The 16,395-nt window shown below is 36.3% G+C and overlaps 1 protein-coding gene across 11 annotated transcripts in view; it reads right to left on the bottom strand.

The window, feature by feature from the left end:
• MKLN1 (muskelin 1) overlaps positions 1–16,395 on the bottom strand; it is a 211,454-nt gene that overhangs the window by 27,064 nt on the left and 167,995 nt on the right. For all 11 annotated transcript variants that reach the window (XM_072784601.1, XM_072784605.1, XM_072784602.1 and 8 more), the window contains 3 exons: positions 8,187–8,334; positions 3,738–3,852; positions 1,951–2,090 (listed from right to left, as the gene is read on the bottom strand). In XM_072784601.1, the coding sequence (XP_072640702.1) occupies positions 1,951–2,090; positions 3,738–3,852; positions 8,187–8,334 (403 nt within the window). The remainder of the gene's footprint in view (positions 1–1,950; positions 2,091–3,737; positions 3,853–8,186; positions 8,335–16,395) is intronic.

Here is a 16,395-nt window from a genome sequence, read left to right as displayed (position 1 = left end):
AATAAATAAAATCTTAAAAAAAATTAAAAGGTAATTTTCATGATCCATTCAATTTATATAAAGCAACTTCTATCTATTCTGCCTGCAATGTAGCAATATTCCTCAAACTCTTGAATTCATCTAAGGGTTGGTAGAAAAAAAGGTCTATGTCATTTCAAATATTTAAAAAGGGCCAAGGGTGCCTGGCTGGCTTAGTCAATGGAACATGTGATTCTCTGGTCTTGGGCCGTGAGTTCAAGCCCCACACTGGTGGTAGAGATTACTTAAAAATAAAATCTTTAAAAATAAAAGTTAAAATTAAAAAGTAAATAAATAAGTAAAATGGGCTTTCTACTATCACTTCAGATTAGTACTAGACAAGATTCTAAGATGCCCTAGCGGTTATCACTGACTGCTCTTCTCTCATACCCATATCCAATCCATCATGAAATTCTGTTGGTACAATCTTCAGTTTATATCCAGAATCTTACTGGGCTTTCTTGATCTCTTTCATGGAATGTCTCTTCCTCTGTATTCCCTCAAATGGTGGTTGGTCATCAGATAATACCAACATCTCTCTACTCTTCTCACTCTCTATAAGTAAGCTCCTTTTCTTGTTGATGACTCACAAATATAATAATTGGCCCATGTCTTTCCTCCAAATGCTAACACATAATCTTTAAGACACAGTGCATCAAACTGAACTCATCCTTCCCAACACACAAATCTGTTGTTTCTTTTTTTTTTTACAAATCTGTTGTTTCTGAAGAATTCCCCATCTAACTGAAAACAGCCACAACCTTTTTTCACTCAGTTCTTTTGGAAGAAAACCTAGAATGGTTTTCTATTAAAAGAGAAGTCTGGGTGTGTTATTCCTCTGCATAAAATCTTTCAATGCTCTCCTTTCACTCAGAGTAAAAGCCAAAGAAATTGTGATATGGTAAAGGAAAGGTCTAATAATTTATACTACACGGATTTTATGTATTTCTACTCTATATAAAATATAATATATAAAATTATGTATATAAAAAATAAAAATATAATAGACCCATAAACATGTGCAGATGTATGTGTGTGCATGTGTGGTGGTGATGGTGGTGAAATGATGAATACTGGAGTCACAATACTTAGGACCATCTCCTGGCTATGCCACTTTTGGCTGAGTGACCCTAGATGAATTATGTAACCTATTTAAAAATACTCATTTCTTGTTTTATGAAATAGTGTTAAGAATAGTAACTTACTTAATTGCCTTATGGTAGGAATAATATGCAAGATCTAGCACACAAAAATTGCTCAATAAATCATAGTTATTATCATTAAAGGCTAACCTTCTCCTTCCAAACTGTAAATTTTTCTTACCATCAAGTATTATCAATAACTAAAAGGACAGATATGCTTTTCTATATTTTTCAGTGTCTTATCACCTGCTAGGGCTAAAAAGCAAGCATAATCCAGGAAATCTATATGAAAATGTTTGATTACATGATTTTGCAATTAAATGGTAAAGGTAATGAAGTAAAACCAAAATCATATTTGAAGTTGTATTCTGAAACATCAGATTAGAAAGATACTGTTTAGTCAACTATATCATCGTATTCACTGTTAAGAAAGTTATCAACAGGCTAGGCATTTAGCAATAGTAGAGAGCTGATATAATCTATAGTGACTAGGCCTTGAGTTACTGGAAGCACCTTCACAGAAATTTCTTCCATTTAACAGGTGCAAAATCTCCTTCTATATCTAGACAATTTTAGCATCAATATGTATATTTACTTTGTATCTTCCTTTGAAAGAAGAAAGCAAAAATAAGGAAAATAACAGGGCATTTACAAAAGTCATCTTTACAGTATTTACACTGTCATATTAGTAAATTTCCAAAGGCAAAAAAGTTCTATCTCCAAAGTTGAGGTAATACCAACAATAGCTGATAATTAAAAAGAAAAAGTTTTCAGTATAATATTTTTATACCTGTGTTTTCTTATCAGGTACTTGCAGTGTCTGAGTAAGTAATCTTTTGAAGGCCTACACAACTTCAGTGACCAGAAGTCATCTAATCTCATCTTTGGGGAGCAAGATTTTCCTGGATTTCCACCAAATAAATAATGAACCTAAAATAAAACAAGCCACATTTTAAGATGCATACATACTTAGGAAACTATAGAAGTCATAATAAAATTTCTTCATTTTGGTAGCAATGTGTAACAGTAATAATTAAAACATTATTGCATTTCTACCAAAGGCTTCTTTTGATGTTTCTCACTTCCATTTTACTTTAAAGTACTGTGGCTACTTCCTTAAACTGCATTTCATATTAAAGATGAGTTGTATTACCACAATTATACTGACAATGGAAGACATGAAGCAAAAGCAGTGATAGTAAAAAGCTAATCCACAATACAGAGTTTACTTAGGGCAGCAAATAATGGGGATTATTAAGTTAACCAAGCGTTAATCATAATAACAAGCAAGATCTTTAATAAAACTGACATACATGCTGAATCACTGAAGGTGAATAGTAACTAGAAACTTTTTAAATTTTAGCATCTTAACTTTGCTTTAGGCTTACTGCCAAATGTTAAATGGTACATATAATTTGTGATATAACTTTTAAAATATTACATTATTCAACACCCCAAAAAAGGGAATGCAATTTCATTGGTATAATTTTAGTGATATTCTGTACTTAAAGTGTTAAAATAGTTCCTGAAGTTTTGAAAATCAGTAATGTTATACAACAGCTCTATTATTTCTATCCTATAGATGAAAATTCATTTACCCTTTAATTTGGGAGACTCTAAGAGAAAGCGCATTTATTCACTCCTATGGTATCATTTAACCTAAAGGTCTCAAATGATAAGGAATTTAAATAATCACCTATGGCCGGCCTATACAGAAAGAATACAAGCTTTGTCAATAAGTTATTATATAATCTGAGCCCAATCACGAACCTGTATGTAAAGTTTTTGGGAGACATAGTTTAAAGAAATAACATTTAGTGACCCTAAAACTTGAGAATGCAGGACTGTTTTTGTGAGGCCAATTGAAAACACATGTCATTCACAGACAGGAAATATAAAGATAAAAGACTTCTTACACAATGAGAAAATCTAACCTGAGCTGAGATCAAGAGTCTGAGGCTGGAACAGCTGAGCCCCCCAGGCACCCCTGCTTCTACTTTCTTAGAAGTCTCTCCCTGAGCTGGTGGTAGAGCATTCCTACCACTTTAGGTTTGGTGTTGCCTGATTCTCATCACTTTTTGCTCAAATACACTCTTAAAATGTTTTTTTTTAAAAAAAAAAAAAAAGGAAAATCTAAAATTGGGAGTTACATAGATTTTTTTGTATCATGGGACAAAGTATCCTAATGTTAAAAACCATACATTTTTTAGTTGGACATTCATATTTCCCAATACAGGCATACCTCAGAGAAGCTGTATGTTCAGTTCCAGACCACCACAAAAAAGCAAATACTATAACTGAGTCAAAGGAATTCCTTTGTTTCCCAATGCATGTATCTGATCTACGCAGCTACAAAACAAAGTAGAAAAGTGCCAGAACTCTGGACTATGAGAAATGTTTATTCTCTTAAGGAATTTTAGGAAGAAATGATATCGAATGTCTGCTACATATTCTATGAATCTCCACTATGTATAACTTTTTATTCAAATCCACTTAAAAATAATCAGAAACATCTATTTTGGGATTCTTTTAGATTACAGGTCTTGGAAAGTTTACAAGTTGATGTAGTTAGGGTACCTTGTGTAACTCATCATATACAAGCTGATGGGCAAATCTTGGACATGGTTCTTCCTCCTGTAGACTTTTACTTGGATTATCCTTTGCAGCTTGATCATTCTTATAGACACAAGACCTGTAAGACATTGCTTTTTAAGACACTGCTATCCTAAAAAACTAGCAGCATAACGTTAATACAACTTTAGCAAGCAAATTAATTGGATGTCTAATTACCAACAAAAAATTTATAAATTTGTTCACATCAAATCTTAAAATTTCTGGTCACTCTCACACAATAATGCAAATTTGTTAGAATGAAGTTCTTACATTCTTTTAATGTCCATCCAAAACCTCACTTAAGAACTACCTACTTCATGTTATGAAACACAGACAGCATATATGAAGGCCCAAACCAAAGTCTCAAAGACAAGATAATCCCATTTATTTAGTCACAATAAAAAAAACTCACAGATTTCTTTCAGTTTTACTGCTTAAAATAAATGTCCTACTTAGGAAATAATAAATTCCCTAGTTGAGGCCATGGAGGAAGTTCTCTAAAGTGCCTGTTTTGTAAAATATCCACTCATGCAGTAATCACAGAATATCAGACCTGGATTCTCTAGACCATTGTTTTCCAAAGCAAAATGTGCAACACTGGTTCTATGAGATGCTCTGTGACAAAAAGGTCCCAGTTTGAAAACACCAGACAATGGCCCCCACCCTGCTCTAGTGAAATCAGTTCATTTATCCAAACTAAGACCACCTAGAGGAGAAGGGAAGGAAAAATAAGATAAAAATAGGGAGGGAAGCAAACCATAAGAGACTCTTAAATAGAGAGAACAGAGGTCTGCTGGAGGGGAGGTGGATGGGGGTGTGGGGATGGTGATGACCTAAATGGGTGATGGGCATCAAGGAGGGCACTTCGGATGAGCACTGGGTGTTATATGTAAATGATGAATCACTCCTAGAATTTAGGAGTAAATTCTACTCCTAAAACCAATACTACACTATATGTTAAATAACTTGAATTTGAATTAAAAACAAAACAAAACAAAACAAAACAAAACTAAGACCACCTGGGAACATTAAAAAAAAAAGTTCTCAATTTTACATATCTACTTGGTAGCAAAATCTAGACTAAAATACAGTTCTCTTGTCTTCCAGACCAGGTGATTCCTGGATTTTATTCAGAGGTAAAATCCATTCACTGAACATCACTGCATACATGGGCATCAATATTAACTTCTTTTCCCAATACAGGCATACCTCAGAGAAGCTGTGCATTCATTTCCTGACCACCATAATAAAGCAAATACTGTAATTAAGTGAGTCAAAGGAATTCCTTTGTTTCCCAATGCATATAAAAGTTATGTTTCTACTATTCCAATCTATTCAGTGTGCAACAGTATTACATCTAAAAAATACTATGTATACACCTTAACTAAAAAATACTTCATTGCTAGAAAATGCTAACCAACCTCTGAGCTTTCAGCAAGTCATAATCTTTTTGCTGGTGGAGGGGTCTGCCTCAATGTTGATGGCTGTTAACTGATCAGAGTGGTGGTTGCTGAAGGCTAGAGGAGCTGTGACAATTTCTTAAAACATATAACCCTTGAACAACATGGGTTTGAACTACATGGATCCACTACAGTACAGTATGGTAAATGTATTTTCTCTTAAGATTTTTCTTAACAGGGCAGCTCCGGTGGCTCAGCAGTTTAGTGCCGCCTTCAGCCCAGGGCCTGATCCTGGAGACCTGGGATCGAGTCCCACGTCAGGCTCCCTGCATGGAGCCTGCTTCTCCCTCTGCCTGTGTCTCTGCCTCTCTCTCTGTCTCTCATGAATAAATAAATAATCTTAAAAAAAAAAAAAAGATTTTTCTTAACATTTTCTTTCTTCTATCTTACTTTATTGTAAGGATACAATATATAATACATATATAAAATATGTATTAGTCAACTGTTTATGTTACTGACAAGGCTTCTGATCAACAGTAGCCTATTGGGTTTTTAGGGAGTAAAGTTACACATGGATTTTCAACTGTGTGAGGGTTGGCACCCCCAAGGCCTGTGTTGTTCAAAGGGTCAAGTGTAAAGAAATTGGCTACATAAACTGACTCCCTTTCATGAACTATTTCTCTTTGTCATACAATGCTGTTTGACAACATTTTACCCATTAGTATAGTATAACTTCTTTCAAACCCTGCCACTGCTTTATTAACTAAGGTTATGTAAGATTCTAAATCCTTTGCTATCATTTCTACAGTCTTCAGAGTTTCTACCAGAAATAGATTCTATCTCAAGAAACCACTTTAGTCACATTGTTAGGATCTACTTCTAATTCTAGTTCTCTTACTCTTTCCATCATATCTGGAGTTACTTCCTCCACTGAAGTCTTGAACCTCTCAAAGTCTTCCAGGAGGAAGGTTGGAATCAACTTCTTCCAAACCCCTGTTCATGTTGTATTTTGACCTTTTCCCACAAATCTGAATGCTCTTCATGGTATTTAGAACAGTGAATCTTTTCCAGAAGATTTTCACTTTCTTTGCACATATCCATCAGAGGAATCATAATCTATGGGAGCCATAATCTTATGAAATGTGTTTCTTAAATAAGATGACTTCACGGGTCGCCTGGGTGGCTCAGTGGTTAAGTGCCTGCCTTTGGCCCAGGGAGTGATCCTGCAGTTCCAGGATCAAGTCCCACATCAACCTTCCTGCATGGAGCCTGCTTCTCTCTCTGCCTGTGTTTCTGCCTCTCTGTCTGTGCCTATCATGTATAAATAAATAAAATCTTTAAAAAAAGACGACTTCAAAGTTGTAATGAATCCTTGATTCACAGGCTACAGTATGATTACTGTTAGCAGGCATGAAAACAACATTAATCTCATTCTATATCTCCATTAGAGTTCTTGAATGACCAGGTGCGTCCTCAACAAGCAGTAATATTTTGAAATGAATCTTTTTTCCTGAGCACTAGGTTTCAACAATGGGTTTAAAATATTCAGTAAACCATGTGGTAAACAGATGTGCTGTCTTCTAGGCTTTGTTTTTCCATTTATAGGGCACAGGTACACTAGAGTTAGCATAATTTTTAAGGGCCCTAGGATTTTCAGAATGATAAATGAACACTATCTTCCACTGAAAGTCATCAACCGCATTAGCCTCTAACAAGATAGTCAGCCTGTCCTTTGAAGCTCTGAAGCCAGGTATTGATTTCTCCTCCCTAGCTATGGAAGCCCTCAATGGCACCTTATTCCAAAATAAAGCTATTTCATCTACAATGAAAATCTGCTGTTCAGTGTGGTCATCTTCATTAATGATCATAGTTAGATCTTGCTAAGATAACTTGTAACTTCTACATCAGCACTTAGATATTATCAAGACAGCTTCTTTCCTTAAACCTCAGGAACCAACCTCTGCCAGCTTCAAACTTTCCTTCTGCAGCCTCCTTACCTCTCTCAGCCTTCACAGAATTCAAGAGATAGGGCCTTGCTCTGGAGCAAGCTTTGGCTTAAAGGAATGTGGCAGGTTTGACCTTCTATCTAAACCACTAAAACTTGCTTCACATCAGGAATAAAGCTGTTTTATTTTCTTAGCAATCATGTGTTCACTGGAACAGCACTTTTTTTTTTTAAGATTTTATTTATTTATTTGATAGAGCGAGAGTGAGCACAAGCAGGGGGAGTGGAAGAGGGAGAAGGCGGCTCCTCATTGAGCAGGGAGACTGACGCCGAGCTTGATCCTAGGACCCCAGGATCATGACCTGAGCCAAAGGCAGACACTTAACCAACCATGCTACCCAGGCACCCCTGGAACAGCACTTTTAATTTCCCTCAAGTACTTTTCCTTTGCATTCACAACTTGGCTGTTTGGCACAAGACGTTTAGCTTTCTCCCCTTCACTTGAACACTTGGGAGGCCTTTGTAGGGTTATTAACTGGCCTAACTTCAATATTGTTATATCTCAGGGAATAGGAAGGTCTGAGGGGAGGGAAAGAGATGAGGAAACAGCTGGCTAGTAGAATGGTCAGAACACATACAATACTTATAAATTAAGTTCACCATCTCATATGGGCACAGATCATGATGCCCCCAAAACAATTACAACAGTAATATCAAAGATCACTGATCACAGATCACTATAATGAATATAACAATAATGAAAAGATTTGAAATACTGTGAGAATTATCAAAATGTGACATACAGACATAAAGTGAGCAAATGCTGCTGGAAAAATGGCGCTGACAGGCTCAGCACAAAGTCGCCACAAACCTTCAACTTGTAAAAACTGCAACATGTGCAAAGCGCAATGAAGCAAAGTGCAATAAAATGAGGTATGCCTGTATTGACATTTAAATGGACGGTATCACAAATTAATGTAAGCCTTCCATTTCTGTCTTCTTTTGAAGAAACTACCAACCTTGAATAAGTATTACACTGGGAATGTGACACAGACAAAAACTCCTTACCAACTATTCCTCACAATGTCATAAATCCAGAAGGAATTTCTGACATTCTCCTCCCGCTTTTCCTTGTCTTTGCTGAGTCCAGATAGGACATGTATTTCATTCAGTTCTGGATCAATGGTTGCTCTCTGTGTGAATCCTGTCATTGGAACTATAAATTGAGAAAGAAAATAAGATGATAACATTCATGCTAAATAACACAGTAGAACCACTGTATAAGATACAATTTTGCCCTGCTCTTCCCATATCCATGGCACTTACCTTTTAACATACCAGAGAACTTTTATATTACAGAACAAATCATTGTTAATTGCATTCTCCCCACTCTAGAATGTAAGCTCTACAAGGGCAGAGGTAGTTTGGTTCACTACTTAGTTCCCAATGCCTAGCAAATAGTTACCCAATTTTGTTGAAAGAATAAATGAATGCTAACTACCAGAAAGGAGCTACAGTGAGAGAAAAAGTAAAAAGAGGCATGCAATGTAATCATTTTTATTGAGAGAAGAAAGGTCAGTGTTTTAATTAACTGATTTTTTTTATCTGGGCCAGCTCTAATTTAATAGTAGAGGTAAAATATTCAAATGTTGACCTGGAAAAACACAAATCTGACAAAGTGAAACACAGGTTTGTTTAATAAGGTCAGGGTCATTTACATTATCTGTTCATGACATACAATGAAATGACATAATTTCCAAGTAAAAATAAAACATTTTGGGGTATAATATGCCATTTTGCTTTCCTTAATGGCTCAAATTGCCCAGAGTTAATAACATATTTTTTAAGATTTTATTTATTTAAGAGAGTGTGAATGAGACAGAGAGGGAGAGCATGAGCTGGGGGAGGAGCAGAGGGAGAAGTAGACTCCCTGCTGAGCTGGGAGCCCAACGTGGGGCTCAATCTCCAGACTCTGGGATCATGACCTGAGCTGAGGGCAGATGGTTAACTGACTGAGCTACCCAGGTGCCCTAATAACATATTTTTCTAAGAAGTCCATTAAATGAGTGATTGTGATTCTGCATCATCCAGTAATTTGCAAAAACACTAACACAGTGAATGCAAATTTTTCTTTTTTTTTTTTTTAAGTTTTTTTTATTTACTCATGAGAGACACAGAGAGAGGCAGAGGCATGGGCAGAGGGAGAAGCAGGTTCCCCAAAGGGAGCCTGAAGAGGGAGTTGATCCCAGGACCCTGGGATCATGACCTGAGCCAAAGGCAGATGCTCAACCAGTGAGACACCCAGGTGCCCTGAATGCAAATTTTTCTTGTCTTCATTAAATGGAAATATTAGTTGAAATGTAATTTTGTGGATCATGACATATTGCAGTGAGTCTAATATAATGTCATTGTTTCAACACATGTCTTTTTTTTTTTTTTTAAGATTTATTTATTTAGGGATCCCTGGGTGGCGCAGTGGTTTGGCGCCTGCCTTTGGCCCAGGGTGCGATCCTGGAGACCCGGGATCGAATCCCACGTCGGGCTCCCGGTGCATGGAGCCTGCTTCTCCCTCTGCCTGTGTCTCTGCCTCTCTCTCTCTCTCTGTGACTATCATAAATAAATAAAAAATAAAAAAAAATAGGCGCTCAAATATTAAAAAAAAAAAAGATTTATTTATTCATGAGAGACACACAGAGAGAAGCAAAGACAAAGGCAGAGGGAGAAGCAGGCTCCTCACAGGGAGCCCCATGTGGGACTTGATCCCTGGACTCTGGGATCACACCCTGAGCCAAAAGCAGATGCTCAATGGCTGAGCCACCCCGGGGTCCCAACATATTTCTTTTATACATGAACAAGCATCATATACTCAAAATGCTAAACAAGTATCAGACTGAAGTACAATATTTCAATCAATCCAGAATATTATGGCAGGAGACGCTAGCCACATTGATCTTCATTTGTCTTTATCTACTTTAGCAGGGCCAAATAATCCAGCATTTATTTTTTCCTAGTTTACTTAAATGTGCGTCCTTTCACATTCCTATTCAAAAAATTTGTTTGGAGTATTTTTTTTTAAGATTTTATTTATTTATTCATGAGAGACATACAGAGAGAGAAGCAGAGACACAGGCAGAGGGAGAAGCAGGCTCCATGCAGAGAGCCAGAATCGGGACTTGATCCCGGGTCTCCAGGATCACATCCTGGGCTGAAGGCGGCACTAAACCACTGAACCACCTGGGCTGCCCTATTTGGAGTATTTTAGAGACTATCCAAATGCATTCTATTGTAAATATACTAAAAATAATAAACACACACAAAACAAATGTTGATATTTATACACATACACACATCACCTAATCTTAAGAATAATCTCAACCCTCATGCCATAGTCTTTAGTGGTTATGTAAAGTCTGGTATTTTCCTAATGACACTTGGTAAACTTTCTAAAGTGCCAAGGTTCTGCCTTCTGTTCCTCAGATAATCTTGGAAGAAAGATAAAATAGTAAAGAAACAAAATCACTTTTGCTAGTGGTGGAAGTAGAGGACATAACTGTATTGCATTTAGAATTTATTGTATTTAAATTTTTTCATTCCTTTCATCTTAATACTGAGCCTTTCTATTAAGAATTCTCTAAGATAGGCTGGCAAACTATGGCTTGATTTGGCCTGCCTAGAGTCAAACCAGCCCTCCATTCATCAACATTTTGTCTGTGGTTGTTTTCGCCCTACCATGCAAGGCTGAACACTTGCAACACTGTACGTATGGCCTACAAAACTGAAAATATTTACGTCTGGCTCTTCATAAAAAAAGTGTGCTGACCTCTGTTCTATAATCTTTTAAAATGTAAATATGAGAAATGTATGACTTATAAAGTAATGCAACAACCCATTTACCTGAGGAAACGGAAATTTTGGGGTGGAATAGAAATCAGTAGAGGGGGAAAGAAATTTTGAATTCTATAAAATGGGAGTCATCAAAGGAGTATTGGGCTGAGGGAAGCATGTGAGAATGTGGACGAATGCCAAAACCAAATTTTGCATACTTGTCTTTTTAGATTGTCACATTTTCCCCAAAAGTAGTTGAAGAGCAACAGAGAAAAATGATAAGGATTACTTTTCAAAAATAGTGAGAGGTTTACAATACTCAGGGATATCATGCTTATAAAATCTATCGTATAGGTGTTATAAAACATTACTTTGATTATAAAGCATACTAGAAACTATATATTTCCCATTTCTTTGATATTCCATATCCAATATGCTTTTCACTCTATATATTTTTTAAGATTTTATTTATTCATTCATGAGAGACAGAAAGAGAGAGAGAGATGCAGAGACACAGGCAGAGGGAAAAGCAGGCTCCACGCAGGGAGCCCAACGCGGGACCTGATCCTGGGACTCCAGGACCACACCCCGGGCCAAAGGCAAGCACCAAACCGCTGAGCCACTCAGGGATCCCCTCACTCTATATTTAACATTGATTTTACCTCCCAGATACACGTTCAAATCTCTTCTTGCCCTTTAAACAGCTTTACACAGAGGTAATTCATATACCATACAATTTACCCACTTAAGTGTACAGCTTGGTTTTTTTTAGTATATCCACTGTAAAAATCACAATCTAATTTTGGATCACTTATAATACAGAAATCAGATTTGTGTGTCCCAAAGGTTTTTAAGGTCAACCTAGGAACTTAAATAGCAGTAAGTATTGGAAACAAAACAGGAGTAGAAAATCTTGGTTTAGTCTAGACTTTCTCAATTCACTGTGATTTCATGCAAGAAACTTCTTACTTTTTTCCAAGTTTTTGTTTGTTTGTTTTTTAGTAATCTCTACACCCAATATGGGGCTTGAACTCAGAACCTTGAGATCAAGAGTCACATACTCTTAGGACTGCCCAGCCAGGCACCCCTTTGCAAGAAACTTTTAGACTTCAGTTTTCTTTTCTTTTCTTTTTTTTAAATTTTTATTTACTTATGATAGTCAGAGAGAGAGAGAGAGAGAGAGAGAGAGAGGCAGAGACACAGGTAGAGGGAGAAGCAGGCTCCATGCACCGGGAGCCCGATGTGGGATTCGATCCCGGGTCTCCAGGATCGCGCCCTGGGCCAAAGACAGGTGCCAAACCGCTGCGCCACCCAGGGATCCCTAGACTTCAGTTTTCTTATCCAAAAATTGAAACTGGAGCTAAATAATGTACTGGGTCTCTTCAAAACTGTCTCTTCAAAACTGAAATTTCTGTTTAGATTAGACCCTAGAGGGTGAGAGCAGTGACAGTGATAGTAGCAATGTACAGTGTGAACAGAGAGAATCCTGAGATATGGAGAGCAGTTAATACGCTGTTATGATGGTGATGCAGTGGACTGGAAGAAGAGAGGAAGGAAATAGAATGAAGAAGCATTATTCCCACAAAATGGATATCATCAGCACAAGTAAGGCAGATATTATGTCCTAAGCACAAAACTTCCCTGGAGTGACACAACAGAGATCCAGCTTAAAGCAGAAACGTGTGAAGAAAAGAGTAAAAACGTTTCAATGAAGTTTTTTGGAGGCATCCAATATTTTACTCTAAGAATACTCAAAGGCAAAATTTCTCAGGGCAAGATTTCTATTAATCTTTAAGTTTACAGACTCTTATAACTTTTACTACATACTAAAGACAAGGAAAAATGTTAATATATAAAATATGTTCGTATATAAATTAGAAAAATATGGAAGAACATATATCAAACCATAAATAATAGTTACGTGGGGGGCGGTTAGGACACTTTTACATTCCTATATAATATGTATTTTTCCAATATAGATTGCTTTTATAATTATAAGGAAAAAGAAAAACCCAAACCAAAATACAAAAAATATATATCTGGGCATAAATACTGGGGACTTTCAGTAATAAGTGAAAAATTCTCACATATACTCCCATATTTTCCGTGAAGAGAATTTTACATTAACATTTGGAATGTTGTTATTTAGACAGAAAAGGAATTAACGTTTCAAACGATGGTTTTACTGACACTAAAAGAAATATTCTTAAGCCATTTTGTTGACATGAAATTACAGGACAAACTAGGCATTATTTTATTTGAATTAAAGTATTTTTAAATTTTTTCTCTAAAAAAAATAAAAATGAAAACTTATATATGAGTTCCTAACAATCAGGGGGTTAATTCATATTTACATTGACTATATCTATGTTAATGGCCCAATGCCTAATTTTTATGAATTGCCCTTAAGCTTAATTCCTACTTCTCTATTCCATGAATAACAATTCAAAGACATTAAAAAAAAAAAGTTTTCCATATCCACCTTCAAAGGTACTCTAGATTTTTTTTTCTAAAAAATATATATTTTTATTTATAAATTTATTTTTTATTGGTGTTCAATTTGCCGACACATAGAATACTCTAGATTTCTCTAAGAAAATATTAAAAAGCATTATAATTTCTGGAATATTCTAAATCTCATTTTTTAAAAAGATTTTATTTATTTATTCATGAGAGAGAGGGGGCAGAGACATAGAGGAGAAGCAGGCTCCATGCAGGGAGCCTGATGTGGGACTCGATCCCGGGACTCCAGGATCACGCCCCAGGCTGAAGGCAGGCGCTAAACCGCTGAGCCACCCAGGGATCCCTCTAAATCTCATTTGTTACCTCTTTTGTAAACAGAAGAGTAAAACCTGTTTTTCATTTTAAATGGACAGTTTAAATAAGATAAACTGTCTTATTAAATAAAAAGTAAAAAATTATATATGGGTATGCATGTGTGTACACACATTACATATACATATAAGAATTACAGCCTAGCACTAGTAAGCATTTTAGACTTGGATTTTTACTAGCAGAAGCTGCTCATGAAATCTAAACTTTGGGCCTTTTGATTTATGATAGCAAAACTAAACACTAACTACATTATCCCTCTTTCCCATCATGCTACAAAATTGACAGAAAAGATTCTGGCAAAAGGAAAGAAAACAGCACTAGGAGAGAAGAAAGTATGTCATCAAGAGATAGGAAATTTTGAGACTCTCACAGCTAAGAAAAAGAGAGCCTACTCACCAGAGGTAAGAGATGGAAAACTTCCAAGTAAGTCATCAAATACAAAAAGCAGGAGTACACTGTGAGGCGGACTCCTGGAGAGAGCTTCTACTAAGGACACAGGGGCCTGAATGAGAATGAGAGCAGAGTTTAAAGTAACTCCAAACCTGCACACAGATAATAGAGAAGACAGTCTATTGGACAAGATGTGCCATGCATTTATACAACATCCCTGGTCAGGGTCTTATATAAGGGAGAAGCTGCCTGGCAAAGACACCTACTCTATGCACAGGAAGTCACTGTCAATTGCCTTTCTTAATAGAAGTAGTGCTTTATTCATAGATCTTAATGTGTAGACAGGTATCACAAGATATACGAGAAACATTTCAATAGTGTAAAGATAGGGGCCAAGATAAACATATAGAATGGGAAAAGATAAATCACAGGAAGAGAACTTAATAAAACCAAAACTCATTACCTTTGTAAAGAATAAAAGGAATATTAAATTGCAAAACAAGAATAAGCTTCCACAGAAAGTAAAACTATGACCAAAATAAATCAGACAACAGAATGAAAAAAAATGAGCATAGTTAAAAAAGAAAATCAGTGGTTGTAGGATAAAAATGATAAACTACTAGGATAGTAAAAGATACAGAAGTTATGACAGAAAAGTTATGGGACACAGAGGATAAAACCACTGAATTAAGAAATCTGTCTGAGAAGAACACTTACAAGAGGTGAAACAGCGTAGGAGGAAAAAATAATTAAAGAAAATCTCCCTGAATGGAAGAAACAAGTAGGTATCCAGTTTGAAAGAGCCCTGGGTGCTCAGCATGTTTTACAAAAAAAGACTTTATATATAGGTATGCCCCGCTTTTTGAAAGTTTGCATCATACCACTCTGCTTCTAAGAAAGATCTACATTAGTACTTGTTTTAGCTAACTGAAAGAAATCTGAGGAGGATCTTCACCTTTATGGAAAAAAAAAAAAAGGTGAAGCGCAAAAAATAGCATTTAGTGTTTGTTTTGCAGTGACCCCTTACAGAAGCAGCACACTCTCTCCCCATGAACTACACCCAGCTTCTCTGCGTCAAGCAGCCAGAGTTGTGAACTCTGTGTATGTGAGTGTCTGTGCTTTATCTCAATTAATTTTGTGCATCAGTTAGCAAGATGTGTCCTAAGGTATCAGAAAAGTCGGGGGGGGGGGAGCGGGGGGCGTTGTGGGTCCGGGAAGACTCAAAATTTTTTCCTTATAAATAAATGGTAATTGCTTCTTTGCTTTATTCTATTTTGGCTTACCAAAGTTTTCATAGAAATGCTACTTTTGGATAGTGGGAGAAAGAGAGAGACAGAGAGACAGAGAGATCTCCTAATGACACTTTAAGACTCCAGGAAAAAAAAGAAAAATTCTAAAAGCTTCTAGAGATGGGAAAAAGCAGGTTATTATACACAGAAGAATAAGTATCAAACTTATTAGACCTTTTATTTGTTACAATGAATGCTAGAATACAATGGGGTAATGACTAAAATTCTGAGGAATATAAAAAATATGGAATTAAAATTCTATTTCTAATGATGACAGCAAAATAAAGGAATTTTTGGATCAGTAGAAGCATGAAAATTTATATCAATAATTGCATATAAAACAATTCTTTGAGGAGCTATTCCAACAAAACGAAACAAAAAACTAAAAAGGAATCCAAGGAAAGGAATGACATAGGATATAAGAAACAGTGGCAGTTTTAGATGACACAGGAAAGCAAAAGGAAGCTTGAAAGAAAACAGAGACACATTAAATCTTGAGCCTTGTATAAGACATTTGGAATGAAAAAGTTTTAATTCTTTTTTTTTTTTAATTTTTATTTATTTATGATAGTCACAGAGAGAGAGAGAGGCAGAGACATAAGCAGAGGGAGAAGCAGGCTCCATGCACCGGGAGCCCGATGTGGGACTCGATCCCGGGTCTCCAGGATCGCGCCCTGGGCCAAAGGCAGGCGCTAAACTGCTGCGCCACCCAGGGTTCCCGAAAAAGTTTTAATACAGAATATCTTCTTACCTATAAGTCCAATCACAATACCTGAATTATATATAGTGCCCTATTCCCCCTCCCCCATTATACTTTCACTGTTTAGAATTTTGGTTCTAGTATTTTTCTTCTGGCAACAATTTTCTCAAGATAATTTGATCGCCACTTATCACATACTTCTGACATCTCCTAAATTTATTTCTGAGTCGTGTTTCCA

The sequence above is a fragment of the Canis lupus genome, chromosome 18, assembly GCF_048164855.1.
Source record: "Canis lupus baileyi chromosome 18, mCanLup2.hap1, whole genome shotgun sequence".
Classification (NCBI taxonomy): Eukaryota; Metazoa; Chordata; class Mammalia; order Carnivora; family Canidae; genus Canis; species Canis lupus.
The sequence above is the reverse complement of the archived record's forward strand: the minus strand, read 5'-3'. Positions and strand labels throughout refer to the sequence as shown.